Below are 23,560 nucleotides of genomic sequence, written 5' to 3' on the forward strand. Positions count from 1 at the left end.
ATAGTGCTGCAGAGAAACAATTTGGACCTCCTCCCACTAAGTGTATGATCAGACAATGGAGAAAACAGGAAGAACAACTCCTTAAGATGCCAAAAAAGAAGAAGGCCTTATGAGGAAAACCAGCAAAATGGGCAAACATGGAGCAGAGCCTTAAGACTTGAATTATAGAGCAGTGCCAGAGTGGCTTATGTGTGCCAACCAAGCTGATTCAATGTCAGGCAAGAATGTTTGCAAGCAAAATGAACATTGTTGATTTTATAGGAAAGGCAAAATGGTGCTTCAGTTTCATGAGGAGAGAAGGGTTGGCCATGAGAACATGAACAAAGTTAGCTCAGAAAATGCCACCAGTTTATGAGGATGATCTCACATATATAGACAGTGACTCAGAAGACAGCAGTGATACAATAGAAGTTGAAGAAATTGATATGTCTGGAACTCATAGTGATGAAGAACAGAACAGTGATGCGACAGAGGCTGAATAAAGTGATATGCTGTATAGTATCATAGCAGTGGTATGTAAACATTACCTGCGGCAATTACTAAATAAAAATGTGTTCTGTTTTATATTTAAAATATTGATAACTTAATTTTGGGTTGGAAAAGTGGGAAGCGTCTTACACTTGGGGGAATCTTATACATGGAAAAATACGGTATTTAACAAAACCAAACAACAATGGACAACATTTACAACAAAATTGAGGATAAAGTATCTCCACAAATCCCCCTAGTGCAGGCTAATGGGATGAGCCAGCCACAGCCACAAGGCCTGCTTGGCATCAGTGAACTGCAGAAAACAGAGGGATGCTCAGTGTGGTATCTGAGAAACCGAGGACAGGGTAGCTCACAGCAGCCAATAGGTGCTTACTGGAAGGCCCAGGTCAAACTGAGAACAGCTGCTGACGCTGGGAGGGTTCTGCTCACTCCAGGAGCAGGAGTGCAAGGAGTTTATGGTAAATCCTAAACAAGAGAGCAGTCTAATCCCTGTAAAATCTCAAAACAGCTTTTAGAGCTCCTTTCTGGAGCAGATCTCAAAATGAGGCTGGGGGCCAACACTCAATGGTGAGGATGACAGAGAGAAAGGAAAAAGAAGGTTCAAATAAAAGTGTGTGAGCCATGAAAAGACACAGAGGAAACTTAAATGCATGTTACTGAGTGAAAGAAGACAATCTGGAATGATTCCAACTTTATGACATTCTGGAAAAGGCAAAACGATGGAAACAGTAAAGAGATTAGGAGTTGCCAAGGGGCTTGGGTATAGTGAGGGATGACTAGGAATAGCACAGAAGAATTTTAGGGCAGTGACACTACTCTTTGCTCTAACCTTTGCATTTATTAGATCCAAGTGATATCTACTTTATATTAATAGGAATATTTTTATAAGATAGTCTCACATTCCAAAGCCAATGACCTGGCTATCAACTTATTTAATTAAAACTTTTCCAGGTCATTCAATTTATCTGCAAAATATTTCATTCTTTTTATCTTAATTTACAAATATAATAAAAGTTGATTAACTTGTATCCCCAATTAATACTGCTTTTATGCTCTATTTGAACAGACTAGTCAAACCACATTGGAGAAAAAGTATATTATCATAGATTTTACTAAAGTGTAAGCAGAACTACTCAGTCATACTTCAGAGTCAGTCCAGTTTTCTACATTTTCTATATCTGAGATGAACATGGATGTTCAGAACAATGACCCCATAGTCCTCTGAAGTCCCAAGTCACGAAAAAAAATTTATCTTGGCACAATGTGGATAAATGTAAGTATTCACTTATGAATACTTTCAATAACAAAGATTAAAGCAAAAAAACAAAATGAAATGAGTTATTTGGCTAGTAACTGAGTGAGCCATAAAAATAAGAGCATGTTTCTTCTGAGCACTGGAAACTTTTTGAATTCCCCTCTTATGTTATGATACATTTCTTAACTGTCTTGACATCCTAAATCATTTATACGCATTGATTTTCTCACATAAATCTTACAGTGAGGTGTGAACTCTCCATGGTTTCTGCTGTGCAAGTCAGGATTTCCTAATAAACCACTGATTTAATTTTTGAAAAATTATATAGGACTAAAACTTTGCTGTGAGTGGGTATGTTAAAGATGTGAGCCTTCTCTTGCTAAATATATATTGGTTCTTAATCTTTCCTTCATTTGGATTAGGAATATATGGAATTATTGATCTTTTGTAGAGTATTATTTGGCCACCTGTTTTTTAAAAACTTCTTTGACATTATCAATTGTAACTCTAGAATTATCAATTGCTTGCTTTTGGATAATGTGGTTTAAATAACTTTACACCGAATCCTTCCTGCTACATCTTGTGATAACTTGAGCACGGGTTATGTAAGAAATGAAAGGGAGCTGGGGCTGAGCGCAGAATCCAACACTAGGGAAGGACAGGAACGTGCTGACTGCAGACTTACTACCAAAGAGCAGCTCCCGGAATAGATGGAATGGAAGCCTCCAGATAGACATGTGGCCCAGCCTCAAGGAATCTGACAGGCATAGAGGAGGGGGGAAGATTTTTATAGAGAGAAGATCTACCTCAAACTCAGGTTAGCCCCCCAAATTTATGAAACAAAGTATGAAGTCCTCAAAGGTGGTGGGAGGCAGCCTATGGGACACAAGGGATGCTTTTCATCTGATTTCCAAATTTTCAAACAGCTTCATTGAATTCTGCCTTGAAGGTGTGATTAAAACCATAGTTTCAATCAGAAGAAGGCCTAGGTTTTGTGGGGCCTGGTACTTGTGTGTTTTAAGGGTCCTGTTTTAAAGAAACAGAATAAAAATTATTCTGGAGTCCCTTGAAGAGGACCCTGGAAGCGACTTGTGCAAGTGAGAGGCTCTGAGGGCTGAGCTTCTTGGCTTTGGAATGCACGTGCCCTGGGTTCAGTTGTACAGTGTGGTTGCTTGATCTGACCTTTGACCTTGCTACTGCCTTAGCACCGTAAGTGACTGGCCTGATGCTGGTTCTTGTCCATCCAGCTGTGCCTCTTATCTTAGGATGCAACTTGCCTCACCTCCAACCTGCAGATCTGTTTCCTGCTCAGGTCCCCATGAACAGCCTCCTTCCAGTATGCCTCCAACAGGCAGAGGAGATGGGGAGAACACTTAGGACACTTCTGCAATAATCTGAGTAATAAGAGTTTGAATTGCAGTGGAGCAGACAGAATGGAGAGGAGAGAGAAGGAATTAGATTGGTTACAGGGGATGAAAAAAGAAAAATAATTATAAATGTACAAGTGATGTATTTTAGAATTTTGTACCTGAAACCTGTATAATTTTATTCATCAACTAGAGGCCTGTTGCATGAAGAGATTCGTGCAATAGGCCTTCCCTTCTCCTGGCTGCGGGCACTGGTTTTCCTCTGGCACCCGAGACCCAGGCCTTTGCTCTAGCCGGAGCCACCTTCCATCTTCCATCTTCGCAGCCCCGGCCGGAGCCACCTTCCGTCTTCTGTCTTCGTGGCTCTGGCTCGCCTTCAGTCTTCACTCTGCCACTTGGAGCCTACATATGCAAATTTACCGCCATCTTTGTTGGCGGTTAATTTGCATATCACACTGATTAGCCAATGGGAGGCATAGCGAAGGTATGGTCAATTACCCTGTTTGTCTATTATTAGATAGGCTATCACCCAATAAATTCAATAAAAAATAAAAATAATACATGATGTCAATCCTAACTGATATGGAAAAGTTGCTGATTCAGTCCTGCATATGGTTGACATTGGTTGAAATATGGCAGGCAGTTAAAATTGTGTTAAATACAAAAAGCCTCCAATTATGTTCATTTCATTCATGATGTTCATGGGATTCAGGAAGAGTTATTGGCAAATAATCTTCCTTTGGTACAACCAAACAGATTTTCTTAGAATCAAGATTGTAATAAGAATATTTCATCACAGCCTTTCATAGATTGAAAAGGTAACTGAGTGCCTACCTAGATAAAAGGCACTATTACAGAGGTGGGAGGTGCCGACTCTGGGCCACGCTTCCTGAGGTCAAACCCCTGCTCGGCCACCTAGGAGCTGTGTGACCAAGAGCAAGTTACTTAGGTTCTTGTTCCTCTGTTTTCCCCTCTGAACAGTGGAGATACAAATAGTGTATACCTCTTAGTGTTGTTTAGAGGGTTGGGTTAGTATTTATTAATTAAAGTTTAGAATTGCACCTAGTACAGATTAAGTGGTATCTAAGTATTTAATAAATACATGTTTCTAAGGTCCCTCCTGATTCTGATATTCTTCAATTCTATAGAATAGTCTCTTCTTCCCAGTCTTCAGCCTTGTTCTACTTTGCCTTTGGATAATTCTGCATTAAGTCAAACAATTTTAAGAACACCCTGTATGTCAGAGGACCCAGTTAAAGGACAAAAACTGCTCAGTGCACACTCAAGCTTCCATTCAGGCCCCTCAATCGCTTTAATTGAGCCGGACAATGCTCCAACGTCAGGATGCCCCTGGTGTTTAGCCTGGATTTCCATTTCTTCTGTCGCTCCACCCTTCCCATGAACAGGCTGAGATGCTTCATCCTACTTCCATCATCATCAGTACCTGAACGCCTTTAGTACTTCCTGATTTTTCTAGGCTTTCGTGAAGTTTGAAGCCTTTTCTAACCTTTTGATCTATATTCCTCTGTGTTACAAAATAAAGTTTTGTGGATCTGTAAGTCTGGTGTTTAGAGTATAAGCGAATTCCTTAGGAAATGTACTTATTTTTCCTTACTTTCAACTGCAATTCAGTTCATTAGTAGTTAATCAGAGGAAAATGGTGCCTGTCTGTGGTTCATGCCTCCTGCTGACTAAAAGGGCTGTCCACTCAATTGTTGGAAATTCCAAGATGTGTGGCTTGGAAGGAATATTTAATATTTTAATGTTTCTAGATACCAATTGGCCTGTGGTATTATTTTATAAATTACTAGAGGCCCTTTGCAGGAAGATTCCTACAAGAATAGGGCTTCGCTCCCATTTTTGCCACTCCTACCCTGCCCTTCTCTGCCACTTCTCTCCCTCCCATCTCTGCCGCTCCTACCCCACCCATTTCCACTACCTTGGCTCTGTTGCTTGGCTTCCTTCTACTGTGTCTTCAATCTTCGTTACCAGCCGGTATATGCAAATTAGCCACCATCTTTGTTGGTGGTTAATTTGCATATCACTCTGATTAGCCAATGGTGGGTGTAGCGAAGGTACAGTCAATTTTCATCTTTGTCTATTATTAGATAGGATTGTTTCATACACACTCTTAGGTCAACTTAGAAACCATCTAAGAAACTTTTTTGTCTGTCAAAATTCTGTTTGACTCACGTAATTTTTATTGACACATTTACTTGTAACTTCACACTCCTAAGCATGTTTGTTTTCTAATATGCACAGGCTGAGAAAGCACCATGAGGCAAAGGCAGTGGGCCTGCATCCCATAGATTTCCATGATAAGAGAAAGCAGGTTACATATGAGTTAATAACAATTATAAAATAACTAGAGGCCTGGTGCACAAAAATTTGTGCACTCAAGGGGGTCCCTCAGCCTGGCCTATGCCCTCTCACAGTCTGGGGCCCCTCAGGGGATTTCCACCTGCTGGCTTAGTCCCGCTCCCCAGGGGATCAGGCCTAAACTGGCTGTCAGACATCCCTCTGGCAGCCCGGGAGCCCTTAGGGGATGTCCACTTACCAGCGGGAAGCAGGCCTAAGCTGCAGTCGGACATCCTTAGCGCTGCTGAGGAGGCGGGAGAGGCTCCCACCACCACCGCTGTACTGGCAACCATCAGCCTGGCTTGTGGCTGAGCAGAACTACCACTGTGGGTGCGCACTGACCACCAGGGGGCATCTCTTGCATTGAGTTTCTGCCACCTGGTGGTCAGTGGGTGTCATAGTGATCAGTCATTCCCAGTCCTTCTGCTGTTAGGGTCCTTTTGCACATTACCCTTTTATTATATAGGATAATAACAGCATTGAGTACTTAATGCGTGCCAAGTGCCACACTGAGCAGCTCTTTACGATGTGTTATTTATATATAGAGGACAACAACACTCTAAGGTAATAATGAATTTTAAAGATACTTTTTAACCAAAGTATTTCATAGTCAGTTCACATTGGTGAGTACGATCATATGGCCTGTGCTGCTCTATGATCTGCATTGTGTTTGCAGGTCATAAATGGTAGACATCTTTGCATGCCAGTATCTCAGGATCTAACATTTGGGTACAACTTCATTCATCTGACTTTCACCTTTTCTATCAAACATGTTTAAAATAAAAAAGAATGCACAAATGTATCACAAATTTAGTTATTCAAATAAATATAAACCTGGCTATAGATATACAGACAGACATAGATAAAAATATTTTATATTTCATAGCATTTAAGAAAGGGTTTGGGGTGGTAGTAATTTGAACAAAGAACTAAAAACAACTTAAAAGGAATAGCTCTTTAGTTACTTCATTTTAAAACATATCCAATTGTAAATAAATAATTTCATCAAGTTGGTTAATTAGTAAATTTGAAATTGTGTGCCATTATTCTTACAAAAGCTGCAAAATGTCCATAGAAATAATTAAATAAGGTATTATACATGCATACTCCTACGTATACACACCCTACTTCACAAATACATATGGTCTCCTCTTAACCTAGTATGCAGCACTGGGTCTCTATCGTGAAAAAAAGTGTTAATTGTGAAATCCATATTTTCCCTCAATGTTTTTTAGAACACTTGCTTTCTTAATCCAATTATTATGAACATAAAATGATTAAAAAAAACCCAAAAGACTTTTCCATCTTAAATTTTTCTGAGTGTCCTAGAGGCTTCTGCTTAATTGAATGTAGCAGTTTTAAGTGTTGTTTTTCAGACTTTAGAGTAATTGGTGAAAACATGTTTAACCAAGACTCAGAGGTAGTAGTAATTCAACAGAGCCTTGTCAAACCCAGAAACCCCATTTGGCACTTTCAGGGGAAGTGCAAATTTCAGGGGGAAATAAATATGTTGCAGGAAATGAGCAAAAAGAAATTATTTTGGGCCTGCGGTTTTCTCTTTAACAATCCAGTGCAGGATCTCTCAGCCTCCTGCCCCACCTCCTCCAGCCCGGCCTGCTTTGGAGCAAAGGCTGTGCCAAGGAGCCCTACAGGGAAGAGAGGAGAAAGCTAGTCCAGAGCCTCGGGTTGACCTAAACTACTGCCAGAGTCATCGCACCTCCCCTAAGTCTGACAAGTAGTTTACAAAGGGCTTCTGATAGATCAGACCATGAACTGCAGGGGAAGGACTTCAAAGAATGCACAGCATGAAAGAGCAGCCTTCAAAATGTCTATCTTCTGGGGGAAAAGGCAAAAGTGATGAGAAAAGTGGTAGGTAGTGAAAGAGAAAAGAAGCCAAAGGGGGGAAGTCTTTGTCCTGGAAGACAGTAGATAACCCCCAAACTGGATGGGCAACGGGCAACCCCTTCTCCCACCAGCAAAACAGCCAACAGTCCACTAAAGTATCTGAACTTCGCAATTCTGACAGAGGAGGGTGCTCTGCCTAGTGCACAGGGGCCCTTGTAACCTCCCGGGGAAGCTGGAGCCAGACAATGAACCACACACACTTTGTGTGTCTTATTATCGGAGCTTCCCGTCCATAGTGCAGCAGTGGCAATGTGTCCCTTCCCTTATTATGCCATGTTTGTGCTACTTACTTACTTTTTCCAAATGAATCTATATTGTTCAGGGTATACAGAGATGGAGACGCTATAAAAATGAAGTTAAGAGAAGGTTTAACACAAAAAGCAGATAGTGGTGTAGTGGTCGCTTGTTGACCTGCAGGGGGAGATAATAAATCAAAATGGGCACACAGAGAGGCCTTCAGTTGTCAGGTGGTCTATGGTAACATGGTTTTAGATGGGTTGTGGGCTAGGAGTCGGGCTTGGGGGTTGGGGGAAGCAGATGGTATTAATTTTATTACTGAACTTAAATTTATAGCTCTCTTCAGCATATGTGTTTTACAACTATAAACAAAGATTTAAAAATGAAATATGACAACTGCAGTTCTAAGTTTACAGTCTTGTTTTACAATTTGGTACAAGTATGAACTTAAGAATTTTCTATATACCATAACTAGTCCTAGGCATTGTAGAGAGTTCTTTTTTTTTTAAAGTATTCAATATTAGCTTTTTTTCAGCTGTATTAGAAAAATAACACCTTTCTTTATGTATACCATCCCTGTTTCGAGTCAATCCTCAAACATTTTTTTTCTCATATGTGAAGTGGAAGTAACAAAGCCAACGTCACCAACTACAGTAAAAATTAAATAATAGCATAATAACAATTATGACTATTTATTGAATACTTAACTATTGTCAAGTACCAAATGTTTTACATTATCTTTACCACAATAAGAATAATAAGAGGTATATACTGCATAAGGTTGTTAAGAAGATAATTTAATTAAGCACTAAGTATTACACCAGGGTCATAAATAATACTTTACAAAAAATACACACAATATTGTAACCCTCCCACCAATCTTGTGAAATAGAAGCATTATATTTCTTATTTGGATGAAGCCAGAGAGTCAACAAATGGCCAGAACTGGAATCACGTATTGTTACTCCTGCATCTGTGTTTTTAACCACTGTGAATCTGGGATATTTGATAGGTAATTTATGAATTTGTGCCCTGGATGAGGAAAAAAAGTTGTGTAGTTTAAAGATGTCTGACATTATGATGCTAGGAATGGTATAAAGGTCAACTTTATAGGATACAGATGAATTTTGAAAGTCATCGGGCAACATTTACTACTTATGATACGTTTGAACCCTTTGCCCTTTATTTCAAAAGTATCAGCCCATTTAAAAGTGGGCCTTGTGAATTATTGAAAGATTTTAGTTGTATCAAGTTAGCATGTAAAAATTGGGTGATTTAGTCTTATGATCATTTTCATATTGAAATATGAAATACCTTTATTCCCATGATCTGAAAACAGGTGTGTTCTTAATGAGATTGCATCCCTCTGATTGGAGAAATTCTGAATGCATGGACTGTTAGTTTGTGGAAAGTGAAGCACATGGGGTTACATCTACAGAGTGGTCTGTCTCCATTCCCCTCAGCTGCCTCAATGATGTAGGGACATTATGAAGAGTTATGTTTACCCCTGTGGGGGCCCAACAAACTTTCCTCTGTCCTCAAGGTTATTATGTCTGGTCATATAATCAAATAGACATGAGACAGATTAGCAGGAGAAAATAACCAAATTTAATACATACATCTGTATGGGAACCCCACACATGTGAGAGAGCCAAAGACTCCACATACACCAGGGGTCCAGAACAAGAAAGGGAACATGGGTTGATAAGACACACAGAGTGTGGGATGAGTAAGGTGCCTTGGGGTTCAGAAGGTCCCAGCAGGGAAAGCACATGTTCAGGAATTTGTTTTCTCTGCCACAGATTGGTTAAAAAGCCATTTCTGGTGATAACTCTTATCATGGGCCAGGCTTCTAATTTCAATTCTTCTAGATGGTTGAGGCAGGGGGCAGAAGTTTCTCTTGAGCCTGCAGTGTCCCAGTTACCTTTGGCTCAAAACAATCCACATACCACTGAGGCACATCTTGGGGTAACTTGTTCTGAACCCCACACTTCATAAATACAGGATACGCTTATTTAAAAAATAACTCGTGTGGTCAGTACACGCTTGGTTATTGATTGCAAGTGACATTCTAACTGTACAGTAAAAAAATAGGTCTTGATACGGAATGAAATAGTTGGGAAACTCCTAAAAAATGTGACAAAACAGGATGCTCTCCATTCATTTTTGTTTTCATGCTCTTTTATTTCTATTACTTATTCATCCATTTGCAGATTCATAAGACATTTTGTGCCTGGTCTTGGACTTGGTACTAGGATATGAACATGAGTTCAGGTTTTAAGAGCCCATGTATACAAATGCAACAGGGAAATACACAATCAAGGAATGAAGAGGAAAGAGAAAAGAATGGAATACAGTTTAAGAACAGTGCTAGCAAGGTGGGAACACTAAATATACTGAAAGTTACACACACACACACACACACACACACACACACACACACACACACTTGCAAGCATGTCAAATTCGCAGGTGGTCCACCGGCTGCAAGTGTGACATGCTTGCACTAAGGCAATGAAAATGCCTTTTTAGCCATATTGATGTACAGAGCAACGAAAAACAACAACAAAAAAAGGGAGGATCAATCGGTTGTTTGGGCACATGGTACAAATGCAAGAGATGGTATCAGGGAAAAAGAAGCTATTTAATAGCTACTTAGCTTTCATTTTGCTTATTAAGCGGAACATCTTAAAACTGGAAAGCATTGGACAATTATGATTAAGAAGGATTTGAAATCTATAATAGGTGAGAGATGGTATTACTTTAAGTTGAATTTCACAAATCACCAATTTCATCGTAACCATGTAAAGGAAGTACTCCCCCTTCCCTGCCTCACACATCCACTGATTAGCTAAGAAATCTGAGGCTCAGAGAGATTACACAATTTGTGAGTGGCAGAGCCAGGATTCCCAATAAAGAGCGTTTTTCTTCTAAGCTATGCTCCTCCCAATATTTCCCATGGCTCCCCAGAGTTGCCTCAAGTCCAGATCCCTCAGGACTCAGTTCTCAGGAGCCCTAGATTTATCCTTAAGTTTTCTGAACTTGGGACCTTGAATTATGTAGCTCCTAAAGCTTGAGAACAAAACTCCCAGAGCCAAAGACCCAATACATGAGTTCTGAAGCTTGACTCTCCTAAATTGGAGTCTTTAGCTATTTGAGAGTTACCTAAACTTTCACTTTTCAGCCCTAAGGTGTAAGTCCTAGGTCAGTGATGGCGAACCTTTTGAGCTCGGCATGTCAGCATTTTGAAAAACCCTAACTTAACTCTGGTGCCGTGTCACATATAGAAATTTTTTGATATTTGCAACCATAGTAAAACAAAGATTTATATTTTTGATATTTATTTTATATAAAATAAATCAACCAAAAAATAAATCAAACAAAAAAGAAAAATCAACTAAAAAAATGAGTTCGCGTGTCACCTCTGACATGCGTGTCATAGGTTTGCCATCACTGCCCTAAGTACTGAACTGAGGACAGCAATGGAGGCCAGACTCCAGCTCTAACCCTGAGCCCGCAACCTCCAATTAAACTGAGCCAAGAATCAGAAATCCCCTGGAGAAGGGAATTCCAGCTCTAATGGACATCTTTCTGCTTTCTCTGGACTATTGACTTATACAAGTGTGGTTCTCTCTGCCTGGAGGACTTCCTCCATTCTTTCCCCTCTGCTAACTTCTCCCTCATTCTTGGAATAAGAGGCATCTCTTCAGAAGGCTTTCCCTGACCCATAGACTGAGTTGAAAAGTATTTGTTATTCAGTTATATAGGTCATCACACCTTTCCTTTGATTACATTTATTGCCCTGTAATCTTTTCTCTTTTCTGCCATATGTAAGTGTCTTTTCCTGGTGTATCCCTCATGTGTCTAGCACAATGCCTGGAACTGTAAATATTTGAACTAATAACTGAAAGAATAAATACATGAATGAATGAATGAACTGTTAAGATTCTGGTGTGGATCTGATATTTGATAGTGGTGTCTACAATCAGACTTCATCAGCAAAGGAAGGCGTTTCACAAATTTTATTCCTGAGTAAACTGAACAATGCGCTGCATTGTCCAACCTCCTCTTTCTCTACACTTGAACTCCCTTAAACATGTGGGCTCATATAGCCTTAAATCTGCCCTGTGAACAGTGGAGCTAGCCCTGTGGTAGAGGTTGAGAGTACGTTGCAGAGCTATTATTTAAGTTAATTTCCTTAGCACCATTGTCTCCGACAGTCAGTGGCTTGGTCTTGTGCTGTGCTGTATGCACAATTTTAGTAATTCTGAATGTTTCTATGCCATCACACCCTCCTTCTCACCCTCAGTATCAGAGTTGTTCATTCTCTCCTGAGCATCAACCTACAATGCAGATGGATGAATCTTAAAGGCTCGTTTTTAAAGATAATGGACTGCCTGAAATTGAATGTGGGTGTCTTTCCTGACAGCTTATAGAAGGGAAAAATAAGCTCATAAAGATGAGAACCGATGATGCATCAGTGACTCACATTAAGACAATTACACACTTACACTTTCTTTGTGCAAATGTTTTCATCAGTGATTTCTGAAGGAGTTAATCAAGGCAGTCAAGTTCACTTATAGAGTGTGTGCTGGGTGTTGTTTTCTTGGCTTCCTGGTCCACTCTCCACCATCTGCAGACTGCCCTCTGCCTCCGGGCATAGCGGTCCTGTGTGGCCCCAGATGTTTGGTTCGGTACAGAGCATGTGGAATAGCAGAGAGCAGGAGAGTGTGGTCAGGGTACCAGTTCCCCTGGCTCTCTCCTTGAGGGTTGGCTGTTACCCGCTATTAAATGTCAGACACTCTATCAAGCAGCCCTCGCCTTACAATCACCCTTTTTAACTTCTGGCAACGGCTCCCATCTTATGCCCCTTTGGGTGTAGCTTACACTGGCCTAGACCTGGGTATTGCAGGCCACCATGTTGAGTTTCCCTAACTCCTGCCCACACATTCCCAGAATCTCTTCAGTAAACCCCTTAGATTACTCAGGTTAAGTTTACTATCTTTTTCCTGCCTGGGCTCTGTCTTACACAGAAGTTGTTTGTGGAGTGGGAAAATAGGCGTTATGACAGCTGTTGATAATAGAAGCAAAGAGTTTAAACCTTTTTATTTGATAAGATAATTGGGATGTACTTTGCTTGTATTACACATAAACTTTTTAATATTCCCAAGAGTACTCTATTAAAATAGATCAAAATAAAAGCATGCACCCAGAAATCGGCTAAAGAGCATCTCTAAGAAGAAAGATGTGACACATGTAATAAACCACAACCGCAGTCTGAAAAGAAACAGTGATGTTCTGGACTTAGTTGTTTTACAAAAAGTCACGTTTCTGTCACTGTTCCATTATTTACTCTTGTTTTTATTCTCTGGTACAGTTAGGTTTCTAACTTATACACAAATTGGTGATAAAAACTGACGAGTAAGAACACGCAACATGCACAAGACATTTTTCAGTCATACTCTTGCTGGCTCCCAGCTGGAAGTGAGCAGCAGTTCAGGCTGCTTTGCTTACGCAGTAGTAGGCAGTGGTGTGATGTGTGACTGATCAAATGGGAAGTTAGTATTTGATGAAATGAGAGGAGTCCATGGTGAAAATCAGAGCTGCTTGAATTAAAATAATTTCCATCCAAGCCTACCTGGAAGTTAAAGGGGTTTAGTGATGCGTTGTGAAGATGGGTAGTTATGCTCTACGTGCAATGTCAAAGGTAGGCAGAGAGAGCAGAAGAGAGGAGAGAATATTAGTCCTGCCTTTAAGGACAAGAAATTCTCCATTTCTGGATTAAAAACAAATCGCAAGGATGTCATTAAAAAAGATGCCTTTCAACTTTCTTCGTTCTCTGAAGAGCTTGCTGCTTATTTGAAGTGAATATAAAATACTATGTATACACGGGGGAACGCTGTGGTTCAGCCTTTACGTTTTGTTGCTTTTTTGTTTGTAAGGTTGTACATCGTAGTGATTTGATGTCGGCTTCATAGGGAACAAACAGGCTTTGAACTTTATTCCTTTGACAAGAGGGATTCGTGCATTTGACAGTTATGTTCAAAGTGCTTGCAATGTTCCTTTCTGCTGAGCACTGGGGATCCAGTGGTGAACGAGGCAAAGCAGTCACTGCTCTCAGGAGGCGAAGGAAAATCACTTTAATTGGTTAGTACTCCTTCCACCCTGAGGAAAGGAGATGGGTATGTGACCAGAGATTCAGTAGGCAGTAATAACGGTCTCATTTTTATAAAATTAGAATGAAACTTTTTATCATTCATCCCCCTAAAAGTAGTCCACAAAATTACTAGTTGTGTTGATTATTAATTTCTAAATATCCCAGTCCAATTTTTTTCCCATGGGTAAGTGTGTAGGTAATAAGATGCATATTCTGGGGTTTCCTTTATATTCATTTTCCAAGGCTGAATTTAAAATCTACTCTTCTGGCTCTTCCATGCTGCCTGGAATAGTTACGTATCATTCACGTTACATTCATAACACTTCTGCTTTAGTGGAATTGTACTTTAATTCAAATATTTCAAGTATCCTTGAAGCAAAGAATGAAAGTTAAGCTAGATGCTTCCTATAGTGCTTAGCCTGTAGGCGTTCCATCTGGTGAAAGTGCATCAGATTTGAACAGGAAGTACAGGAAATTACTGCACATGCTCTGGACTCAAGCACACAGTCCATTCTACTCAGAGGCTAATTTGTGTTGCTGGCATTTTCAATAGAGATGGATTATTCCATCTCTCACTGTCCAGGGCAACAGACACTATTTCACCAGCAGAGAGATTCAGGACAATGAGGTATGCAAAAACTGTTGATTTTCATGATCGAATCAATATTTGAGTACCACGGGGGCAGCAGCTAGTTACGCTGTGTTCTAGAACTGGCATTTACATGTATATTGTGTGTGATTAAACAGATTTTAAAAAATACAGAATGAAAATGTAGAAAACTAAATATTCAACTGTGCTGAATATGGCTAAATGGATGCAGAAACATTCTTAATAAATGTTTTCCTTAAATACTGGTAGAAGACTTAACAAAAATGTGCCCTTTAGCTGGAATGAAACTGTCTCTTTTGTTGACATAGTGCTCTAGGCTGTTTCTTTTTCTAGCAGATATTTTTTTCTAGGTTACATATGCAATTAATGTAGAATTCTATACTATATAGCCTTTAAAAATCCGTTCTCAGACAGGTGCTATCACCTATCACCTCTAGGTTTGCTTTTACTTTTGCTTTTATGTCCTAAAATCAGGGATTAAGCAACAGCATTTGTGACAAAATAATATACATAGAGCCTTTTGCTCTTCTTAGGGAGGACACAGAGGCAGCAGAGCATGCATTTTATTCAGTCAACATGCAAGCAGCTTTCCCGTTCTCTCAGGACCCACGCAAGGAGTATTGCCTACCTTGTGCAAGTGGTCATCCTCCTAACGCAATCGTATATGCCTCCACAAACGTTCTACATCTGGCTTTTCTGTTGGCAGAGTGTTAAAGAGATAATGATAATCTGGGTCTTTTTAAAAACATCATGATGTCACTTCATGTGCTTAATATTTGTGGTCCCAATGAAAGAGATAGGAGATGCTTTAAAATCGAAGATAACGCTTTGTGTGGAAATGTCTTTGCTGTTCCTTTGGAAGGATGGAAGTTATAGGTGTGAAACCCATGACTTTAGAACAAAAGAGGAATAGCTTTAAGATTAGTGGTTTGCTAAAAATAGAACTTGTCCTTATTCAAATCAATAGGCATTTAAATCATAAATAATTACTTTAAGATTTTAGAGTTAAAGACAACTCAGGCATACATTCCACCTTAGTGTAAATTTAGAGGTGTTATAGGAACAAATAAAACTTTGGAAACCAGATTAAAAATTGAGATATGAGTAAGGCTACTGATTATATTTGTTCTTTCTATAAAAAGACAAAAACCATTCACATCAATTACCATTACAGTTCTTGCTTTTTTGTGGGTCTTCTAATTGAATAACAGCTGAAAAATGGAAAAGTCAGTCTCTTCTTGTTCATATAAATGCACATTCCCTTAGCCATGAAAAACAATGAAATCCCAATTTAAGCATTTTCCAAATTATAATTTCAATTAACCCTGGAAATAATCCTGTAACATAGGCTAGAATAATTATTTCTCCCATTTTTAGGAAGAAAGAGCAAAGAGGCTTGGTTCTTGGTATTTGGTACTTGGTACTATTTTGTGTCAATTTTATGTCTTTTTTTTTTAGTTACATGAGAACTTTTCTTGAAAGTTCTAATTTCAGTACTTTCATCTCACTTTTAGAAATCTCACAATCCTTGCTCTTTTTTCCCTTATTTTTAATCGTTTTTTCCCTAAAGCATTATCTATGTTCAGCAGACACCTCTCCTCCCCCTAATTATTGAACTTCCTTTTATATACAACAGAAATTATAAAATGTAGTACATATAGAAGACAAGAGGGGAAATGAAAGGCTAAAGAGGTTATTAGAAGCCAGAAAAATGTCAGAGAGAAAGGAAGAGAGCTCAGAATTTCAGAAGGAAGATGATGGATGGTTGTTCTTTGGTGACCACATCCATCTGTTAACTCAGAAATAATGCTGCTGTCTAGAAACTCACCTCCAAGCACTACCTTCTGCTAAAATCAACATTAGAGTCTGGCTAATTCTGAGGGAAAATTTTACTGTCTTTGTAAAAACATTAGAATTAATCATTATTTTTTAAATGGGAAAGAATATTTAAAAATCACTAGCTATTTGAGGAAAAACTCTAATGCAAAATATAAAGAACAAACAGTAAAGAGCAACTTAGGAGTAAATTCTCTGAAGTGTTCTGATCTGTGTAGTCTTTATCACAATATCTCTAAAATTAGATAGAGCAAGATAGTATGTTCTTGAAGGCAGAAAAGGTGTTATAAAAAGAAACATTTGAAGAACAAAAAGATGCTTTTGAAAATTAAAACCTTAAGAGCAAAAATATTTTTCAAAAAAAAATATATAGCATACAATCAAATAAGTATCCCAGAGTATAATGCAAAACAATAAACAATATGAAAATAGGAAAGAAAAGATAAGAAAGTTAAAAAGTAAATCCAGAATGTCCAACATCCAAAAAGAAGTTCCAGAAACAACACTCAAAGGAGGAAACAAAATTATCAGAAAGTAAATAGAAAATGTTTCTCAGAAAGAACACATTTTTCCATTAAAAGATTTACTGAATGCCCAGAACTATGGAGAAAAAGAGATTCCCTCCAATAAAGATCATGTAATTTCAGGTGGACACAAAGAGAATATCCAGAATCATATTTCTCAATAGCAAATATAAAAACTAGAATCTAACGGAGAAAGACTTTCTGAACCCAACGAGAATCTTTGGGGTGATACAAGATTCAAAGACAACATGATTCATTAAATATTTACATAAACCAATTCAGACTGGAAGATCAGAAGGCTACAGAAGAGATTACTCAAAAAGCTAAAACTAAAAAAAAAAAGAAATGTAGTATGTTGAATGCATTAAAGAAAGATTTACATTGAAGAACAGACTTTTGTTGAATTAGTCATAAGGACCTAGAATGTTAAACATATGAGTACAGAAAGAGCACTTTTAACTTGTGGGCTTTAGGAATAGGGAAGCTATACCTGCAAAGACACCATGACTAGCATTGCCATTGTCGTAATGGAAATAGTTACCTAACAATTACTTATAAATAGTTATCTAGTGATAGTGATAAGGCTTGTACTCTTCTAGCAAAAAAGGCCTTAAGACTTAAAGTTATGACTCAATAAGAAAAGAAATATCCCCACTGTAGAATTTTGATCAGAGGAGGAATCACATTGAAGGCTGACCACTTCTTTGAAAACTGTCTCCATCATTGAAGAATTCCTTCCCACCTTGATCACAATTGTCTCAAATTTCCAATAATGTGATAACAATACCTAGTAGAGTCCAAGCATGAATGGTCCCTGTCAATGAAATCCATGCAATAGCATGTACTTGGTCCCTCTCCTGGCTAAAACTCTTCACCTGAACCTGACCTGTCTCACCTTCCCAAACACTCTGTCACCTGACTCCTACTCATCCTCCTAATTTTTGCAACTCACTTTCTCCTATAACCTTAGTTAGATGACCCTGCTATTTAGGTTTATCATGAAAATTAAACAGCTGATAACAAGGTATTGTGCTAATTGCCCATTTTCCATTAGAATACAAGAGTTATAAGGGCAGAAATGTTTCCCTTTTTTTCCCCACATTAGTTTTTCTGGGCCTTATACAATGTCTGGCCCTAGCATAGGAGGGACTCAATAAGTATATGTTGATTTGAATGAATTTGCTATTTTTCCACTTTTAAAAAATATTTTCATATTCTATATCATAATGGTGACTGCTTATATGTCTTTTTTATGCCTATACCATCTGTGATTGAAAAACATGTATTAATATCTATGTGAATGGCACAGAGAGAATATGGGAATCGCCAGTCTTCACCCCAAATTGGAATTTAAAATACGCAAAATGCTCGGCTTTCTTAAAGGAGAAGTTCTTGGAATCCATGAACAAATAAATGCATGTGGGGAAGCACAGAAACCTGTGTCAGAGTGATCATTCATCCGTCATTGGGGGTCTGCTGGTTAGCCCTGGCAAGTGCATCTTGATTTTATATTATAGTTGGTCCAGAGACAATGAGACAACATCTAATATACTTGAGGATTGCATTAGATGGCAAGTCATTTGGCACACTAAACTGCTCTTAATATGATTTGTTCACAATTTTTCTACTTTATTACAGCCGAGGCACCGACAACAGACTGGCTCACCGGCGGCAGACAATTCTCCGTGAGAAGGGGAGAAGGTTAGCTAACCGAGGACCAGCATACATGTTTAGTGATCGCTCAACAAGCCTGTCCGTGGAGGAGGAACGCTTTTTAGATGCAGCTGAGTATGGCAACATCCCAGTGGTGAGAAAGATGTTGGAAGAATGCCTCTCACTCAATGTGAACTGTGTGGATTACATGGGCCAGAACGCCCTGCAGTTGGCAGTGGCCAACGAGCACCTGGAAATTACAGAACTTCTCCTCAAGAAAGAAAACCTCTCTCGTGTCGGGGACGCCTTGCTTCTAGCTATCAGCAAAGGGTATGTTCGGATCGTGGAAGCCATCCTCAGCCATCCAGCTTTTGCTGAAGGAAAGAGGTTAGCAACCAGCCCCAGCCAGTCTGAGCTCCAGCAAGATGACTTTTATGCCTACGATGAGGATGGGACCCGCTTCTCCCATGACGTGACTCCAGTCATTCTGGCCGCCCACTGCCAGGAATATGAAATCGTGCACACCCTCCTGCGGAAGGGTGCTCGGATTGAACGGCCTCACGATTATTTCTGCAAGTGCAGCGAATGCAACCAGAAACAGAAACATGACTCCTTTAGCCACTCCAGATCTAGGATTAACGCCTACAAAGGCCTGGCAAGCCCAGCTTACCTGTCTTTGTCTAGCGAAGATCCGGTCATGACAGCTTTAGAGCTTAGCAATGAGCTGGCAGTGCTGGCCAACATTGAGAAAGAGTTCAAGGTGGGTCTTTAACAATAAGGACTTCACTCTCCACAGGTCACAGTCAAGGTATATTTACAAGCTTCCACTGTGTGCTCGGCACTGTGCTAGTTACTGTGGACAGCAGGCAATTTTCCTTTTTTTTTTCAACAAGCTCTTTGTTATAATTATACGTAGTAAAAGTTGTCATGGCAAGCATTTAGAGATATTCTGATATACACTAGACGTTTTACAGTTATTATGTCTAACCTTTACCACAACCTTGAGAAGCATTGCTTCCTTTTTAGATGGATAAATGGAGGTATTGAAAGGTTAAGTAAGGCCCAAGATTCACAACTGGTAAATGACAGCTGGATCAGAATCCAGCTGTGCTGTACTCTGAAACTTAGGTTCCTTCTCCTATAAAACACTGTTTCTGTGTTCAGAGCATGGTGATCAGTGCTGCTGAGGTCGGAAAGATGAACAAGCTGCAGGAGGTCACAGTTTGACTTGAGAGACATAGGCTCTGGGTACTAAAAATATTCTGGGAAGAATTAATTTCACATCTATTATTTGTGCATTTGAACAAAATTGCATACATTAAACACCATTGTTTAATATAACAAATATATACAAAATTTGAAAAGTAAATTTTGAATATATGGCACAACTCTTATTGGAAATGAATTTTTAGTGGGATTAATTGTGTTCACACTTTTGTTATATATTTAATGAGATTAAAAGGTATATCCTGCTAAGAATATCGTGGTGAGGCAGCTAGCATGTTACTTTAGTTTTTGTTAATAAGATATATAAATTATTAAAGATTTTATAAAATAAAATTTAAAAAGCATTCACTATAGGTAGAATAAATATTTCTTGATATGATTCAATAACTGCCTTTCTAAATTACACATAATGGATCGGAAAGAAATTACATAAAAGTTTTATCCATATGTGTTTGCCTATGTCCTAGGAAACTTCTGAGTTCTGGAATCCATTCCAAGTCACGTTAAAAAGAATCATCTTCACTAATTGTTTTCTACCTTGGCAATTTGAGATGCCTTTTATTCTAGCTAATGATACACTCCTAAAGATGAGTGTTAATACTAGTTTAGAAGAATTACACTTACATTTAAGTACATGAACAATTTATTTTTATATTCAGTATTCCCTACTGAAGCCTTCTCTGCCATTGTCTCATTAGACACTCATTCAGTGTGTTTTTTGACAGTTGTTGGAGAATGAAGGGACAAATATATTAAACAAAAGTTATCATTGTTCCTGTCACCACACAGTATCATGCTTCTAAATTCAGAACATCCTAACATGAACCAGCACATTGTGTTTCTATCACTAAGCATTAAGTTCAACAGAGATGTGTATTAGGACAGGGAAATTCAGGGACCCCTCAGGGTCGATGGGACCTGGATTAATCATTAAAGGGGGATTCCTTATTGCTGGCTACATGGGTGGGTAAGAGTGGAGAATTCTTTTGTAAAAGGGAAAAATATATATTTTTAAGGAAATTAGTTTGAGGAAAATTGAGGATCTAGAAATTGATTCTCTTAAAGCTATCAATGTTCTATGGTCCCTGGAAAGTCTTCGCAGTTTGAAGGCAACTAATCTATTTTGTGAGTCAGAGTATATGATCCTTCACAAAGATTTTTGTAAGCTCTAACATATAACTTCCTAAGCTTCTCCCAGACTCTCCCCTCCATAGTAGCCTGAAGTCCAAGCATGTCAAACTCAAAGGCTAACACGGGCCAAATAAACAAGGTTTAAGTTTATGTGGGCCGCAAAAAAACAAAAGCTTCAATTTTCATAGAAACATAGGTTTATTTCGATAGAGACATGCTGAATACAAAGGGCTGAAATAAATGTGTAATCATTAATATAAAATAATAGAACACTTTAATAAAAATTAATATTTTTTTCTTGAACATTAACTTACCAGACACTGAATAACTGCACAAATTAATAAGCATAATGCAAATAAATCTATTTTTCTTGTTTTCTGAAAGCAAAATATTTCCTGTTGATCACACCAAACAAGTCAGTCCAATACTAATGACGTGCCAATCGGCTGCTAAAATATTCGCTGCTAGTATTAGTGGAGAGAAATGATGTGCCTGCATGTAAGGCGTGTAAGGGAAATGAATGCAACATGATTATAATAATCAGTCATTAGTGAACGTTTTAGTTTGTTATTAATAATTATGTATAACAGGATATTGTAAAAAGTTACGAAATTTTTATTAAAACATTTCTTACATACTGTTATATTGGCTGGGCCACAAAAATATTCATTGTGGTCTGCATGTGACCCATGGGCCAGGAGTTTGACATGCTTGCTATAGTCCATTAATAAAAGAGGCCAGAGGAGTTGCTATTGAGTTTCATGGGCAACTTTAATCTTGCACTTTGAATTTCTTAAACTGAACAAATTGCATTTATTACCCATATCACCAGGTCTGTAGCTGGCTCCATGCAGAGGTGCAACCACAGAAATCTAACAATTAGATGAAGCCACAGGAATAGAAGAAAATTAATAGGCCTGAGGCACTACATGTCTTTAAAGAGAATGGAGAGAAATGAAATTCAAAAGTTTTTTACCCATTCAAATTCAACTTTCATATTAAATTTTTAACAATAAATTTTTGCTTTGGGCACATGAGATCTCAGCCACCTTAAACTTGGGCTAAGTCTAAATTTTGCAGCAAATACAAAATCAGTAATAATAATAATAAAAAGAAATACCCACAACTTACCTTTTTGATAACAAAGAGAACATGACTCCTGGCTTCTCTCCTTGACTCAAGGCTAAGCTCAGATAAGGTAGAATAACCTCACAGACAAGGAAATCAATACCAGGGATGGTTTTTTCAGCAAGTTCATTCTCCTAAATTTCTAATTTTCTTTTAGCATCTCAATATGTACCTATGACGTATGTCTTCAAACCCTTTTTGAACTTATTGATATGTTAGGTCAGTGGTTGGCAAATTGCGGCTCGCGAGCCACATGCGGCTCTTTGGCCCCTTGAGTGTGGCTCTTCCACAAAATACTACGTGCGGGCGTGCACATACAGTGCAATTGAAACTTCGTGGCCCATGTGCAGAAGTCGGTATTGTGTGGAAGAGCCACACTCAAGGGGCCAAAGAGCCGCATGTGGCTTGTGAGCCGCAGTTTGCCCACCAGGGCTTAGGTCATTTGTGATAACAGACAGTGTGACCCTACTATCACCTCTTTATGCTCCAGGGATTGCCACCTTCCCTGTCATTCTGGATAAGTAGCTTTCTGGAGCTTTTGCAGATCCTTTATGTCCCCCCAGGGATCTGTGCCCACTCATGCACGTGGCCCTCCAGCTGCCTCTGCTGTTGACTTTGAGAACTGGGAAGGTAGAGAAACTCCTGCTTCGTCTGTTTTTAAACCGTTGCTATGTTCTGGTGTGCAGATGTTCAAAATGTTAGGCATTGTTTGAGAGAAATATCCTCTAAGAAACTGACTGGGCTGAAAAGTAGTTTTTGTTAGCAGAAAGGCAGCATAACTGTTATCAGACCTTAGCAGGGTGACAAAGGGTGTCGCTAAAGTACTCAGTAGCCTACAATGCGGAATCACAGCATCAGGAGCACAGGGCTGGGATCCAGGCCAAAGAGAAAGGAGGCAAAATACCTTTTTTGAGCTTTATGAGTTATTCTAAGTGAGTTACACTATAACTTTATGATATAGCAGCCATTGCATTCTCAATAATTAGGGGAAATTCACAGAGGGCCAGAAAATAAAGTAACCTTTCTAAGATTATATAGCTATTAAGCAGTAGAGCAAGAATAAAAACCCAGGTATGTTTTGTACCCAGCCATGTTCTTTTCTTTACATCACTCAACAAAATTTTGGATTACCTCCTGTGTGCCACACGCTGCACTAGGATGCGAGGACTCAAACGTGAGTAAGATCCATAATAGTCATTGCTCTGAAGGATGTTTGAACCTACTTGAGAGAGGCAGATACATCCTATATAATAAACACCTAATATACTAAGTGTCTGGTCGACCAGTCGGCCGTTCAACCAATCAAAGTGTAATATGCTAATAATATGCTAAGGCTGCTCAACTGCTCTCTATAACATGCACTGACCACCAGGGGGCAGATGCTCTGACTGGTAGTTTAGCTTGCTGCAGAGGTCTGGCCAATCGGGACTGAGCGAGAATTGTCCGACATGCCCTGGAGCCCTCCCTCAGTCTCTCCCCTGTTGGCCAACTTTCCGAGTCTCTCCCCAGCCCTGATCATGCACTGGTGTGGTCCCTTGGCCTGGCCTGGAGCCTCTCACAGTCCGGGACCCCTCGGGGGATGTTGGAGAGCTGGTTTCGGCCCAATCCCGCAGGCCAGGCCAAGGGACCCCACTGCTTCACGAATTCGTGCACCAGACCTCTAGTAAATACATAAATACA

At 39.2% G+C, this 23,560-nt stretch overlaps 1 protein-coding gene across 2 annotated transcripts in view; it reads left to right on the forward strand.

Annotated features, from left to right (window-relative positions):
• TRPC6 (transient receptor potential cation channel subfamily C member 6) overlaps positions 1-23,560 on the forward strand; it is a 109,231-nt gene that overhangs the window by 45,266 nt on the left and 40,405 nt on the right. For both annotated transcript variants that reach the window (XM_036324605.1, XM_036324604.1), the window contains exon 2: positions 18,380-19,154. In XM_036324605.1, coding sequence (XP_036180498.1) covers positions 18,380-19,154 — 775 coding nt within the window. The remainder of the gene's footprint in view (positions 1-18,379; positions 19,155-23,560) is intronic.

Source organism: Myotis myotis, unplaced genomic scaffold (assembly GCF_014108235.1).
Source record: "Myotis myotis isolate mMyoMyo1 unplaced genomic scaffold, mMyoMyo1.p scaffold_m19_p_10, whole genome shotgun sequence".
NCBI lineage: Eukaryota > Metazoa > Chordata > Mammalia > Chiroptera > Vespertilionidae > Myotis > Myotis myotis.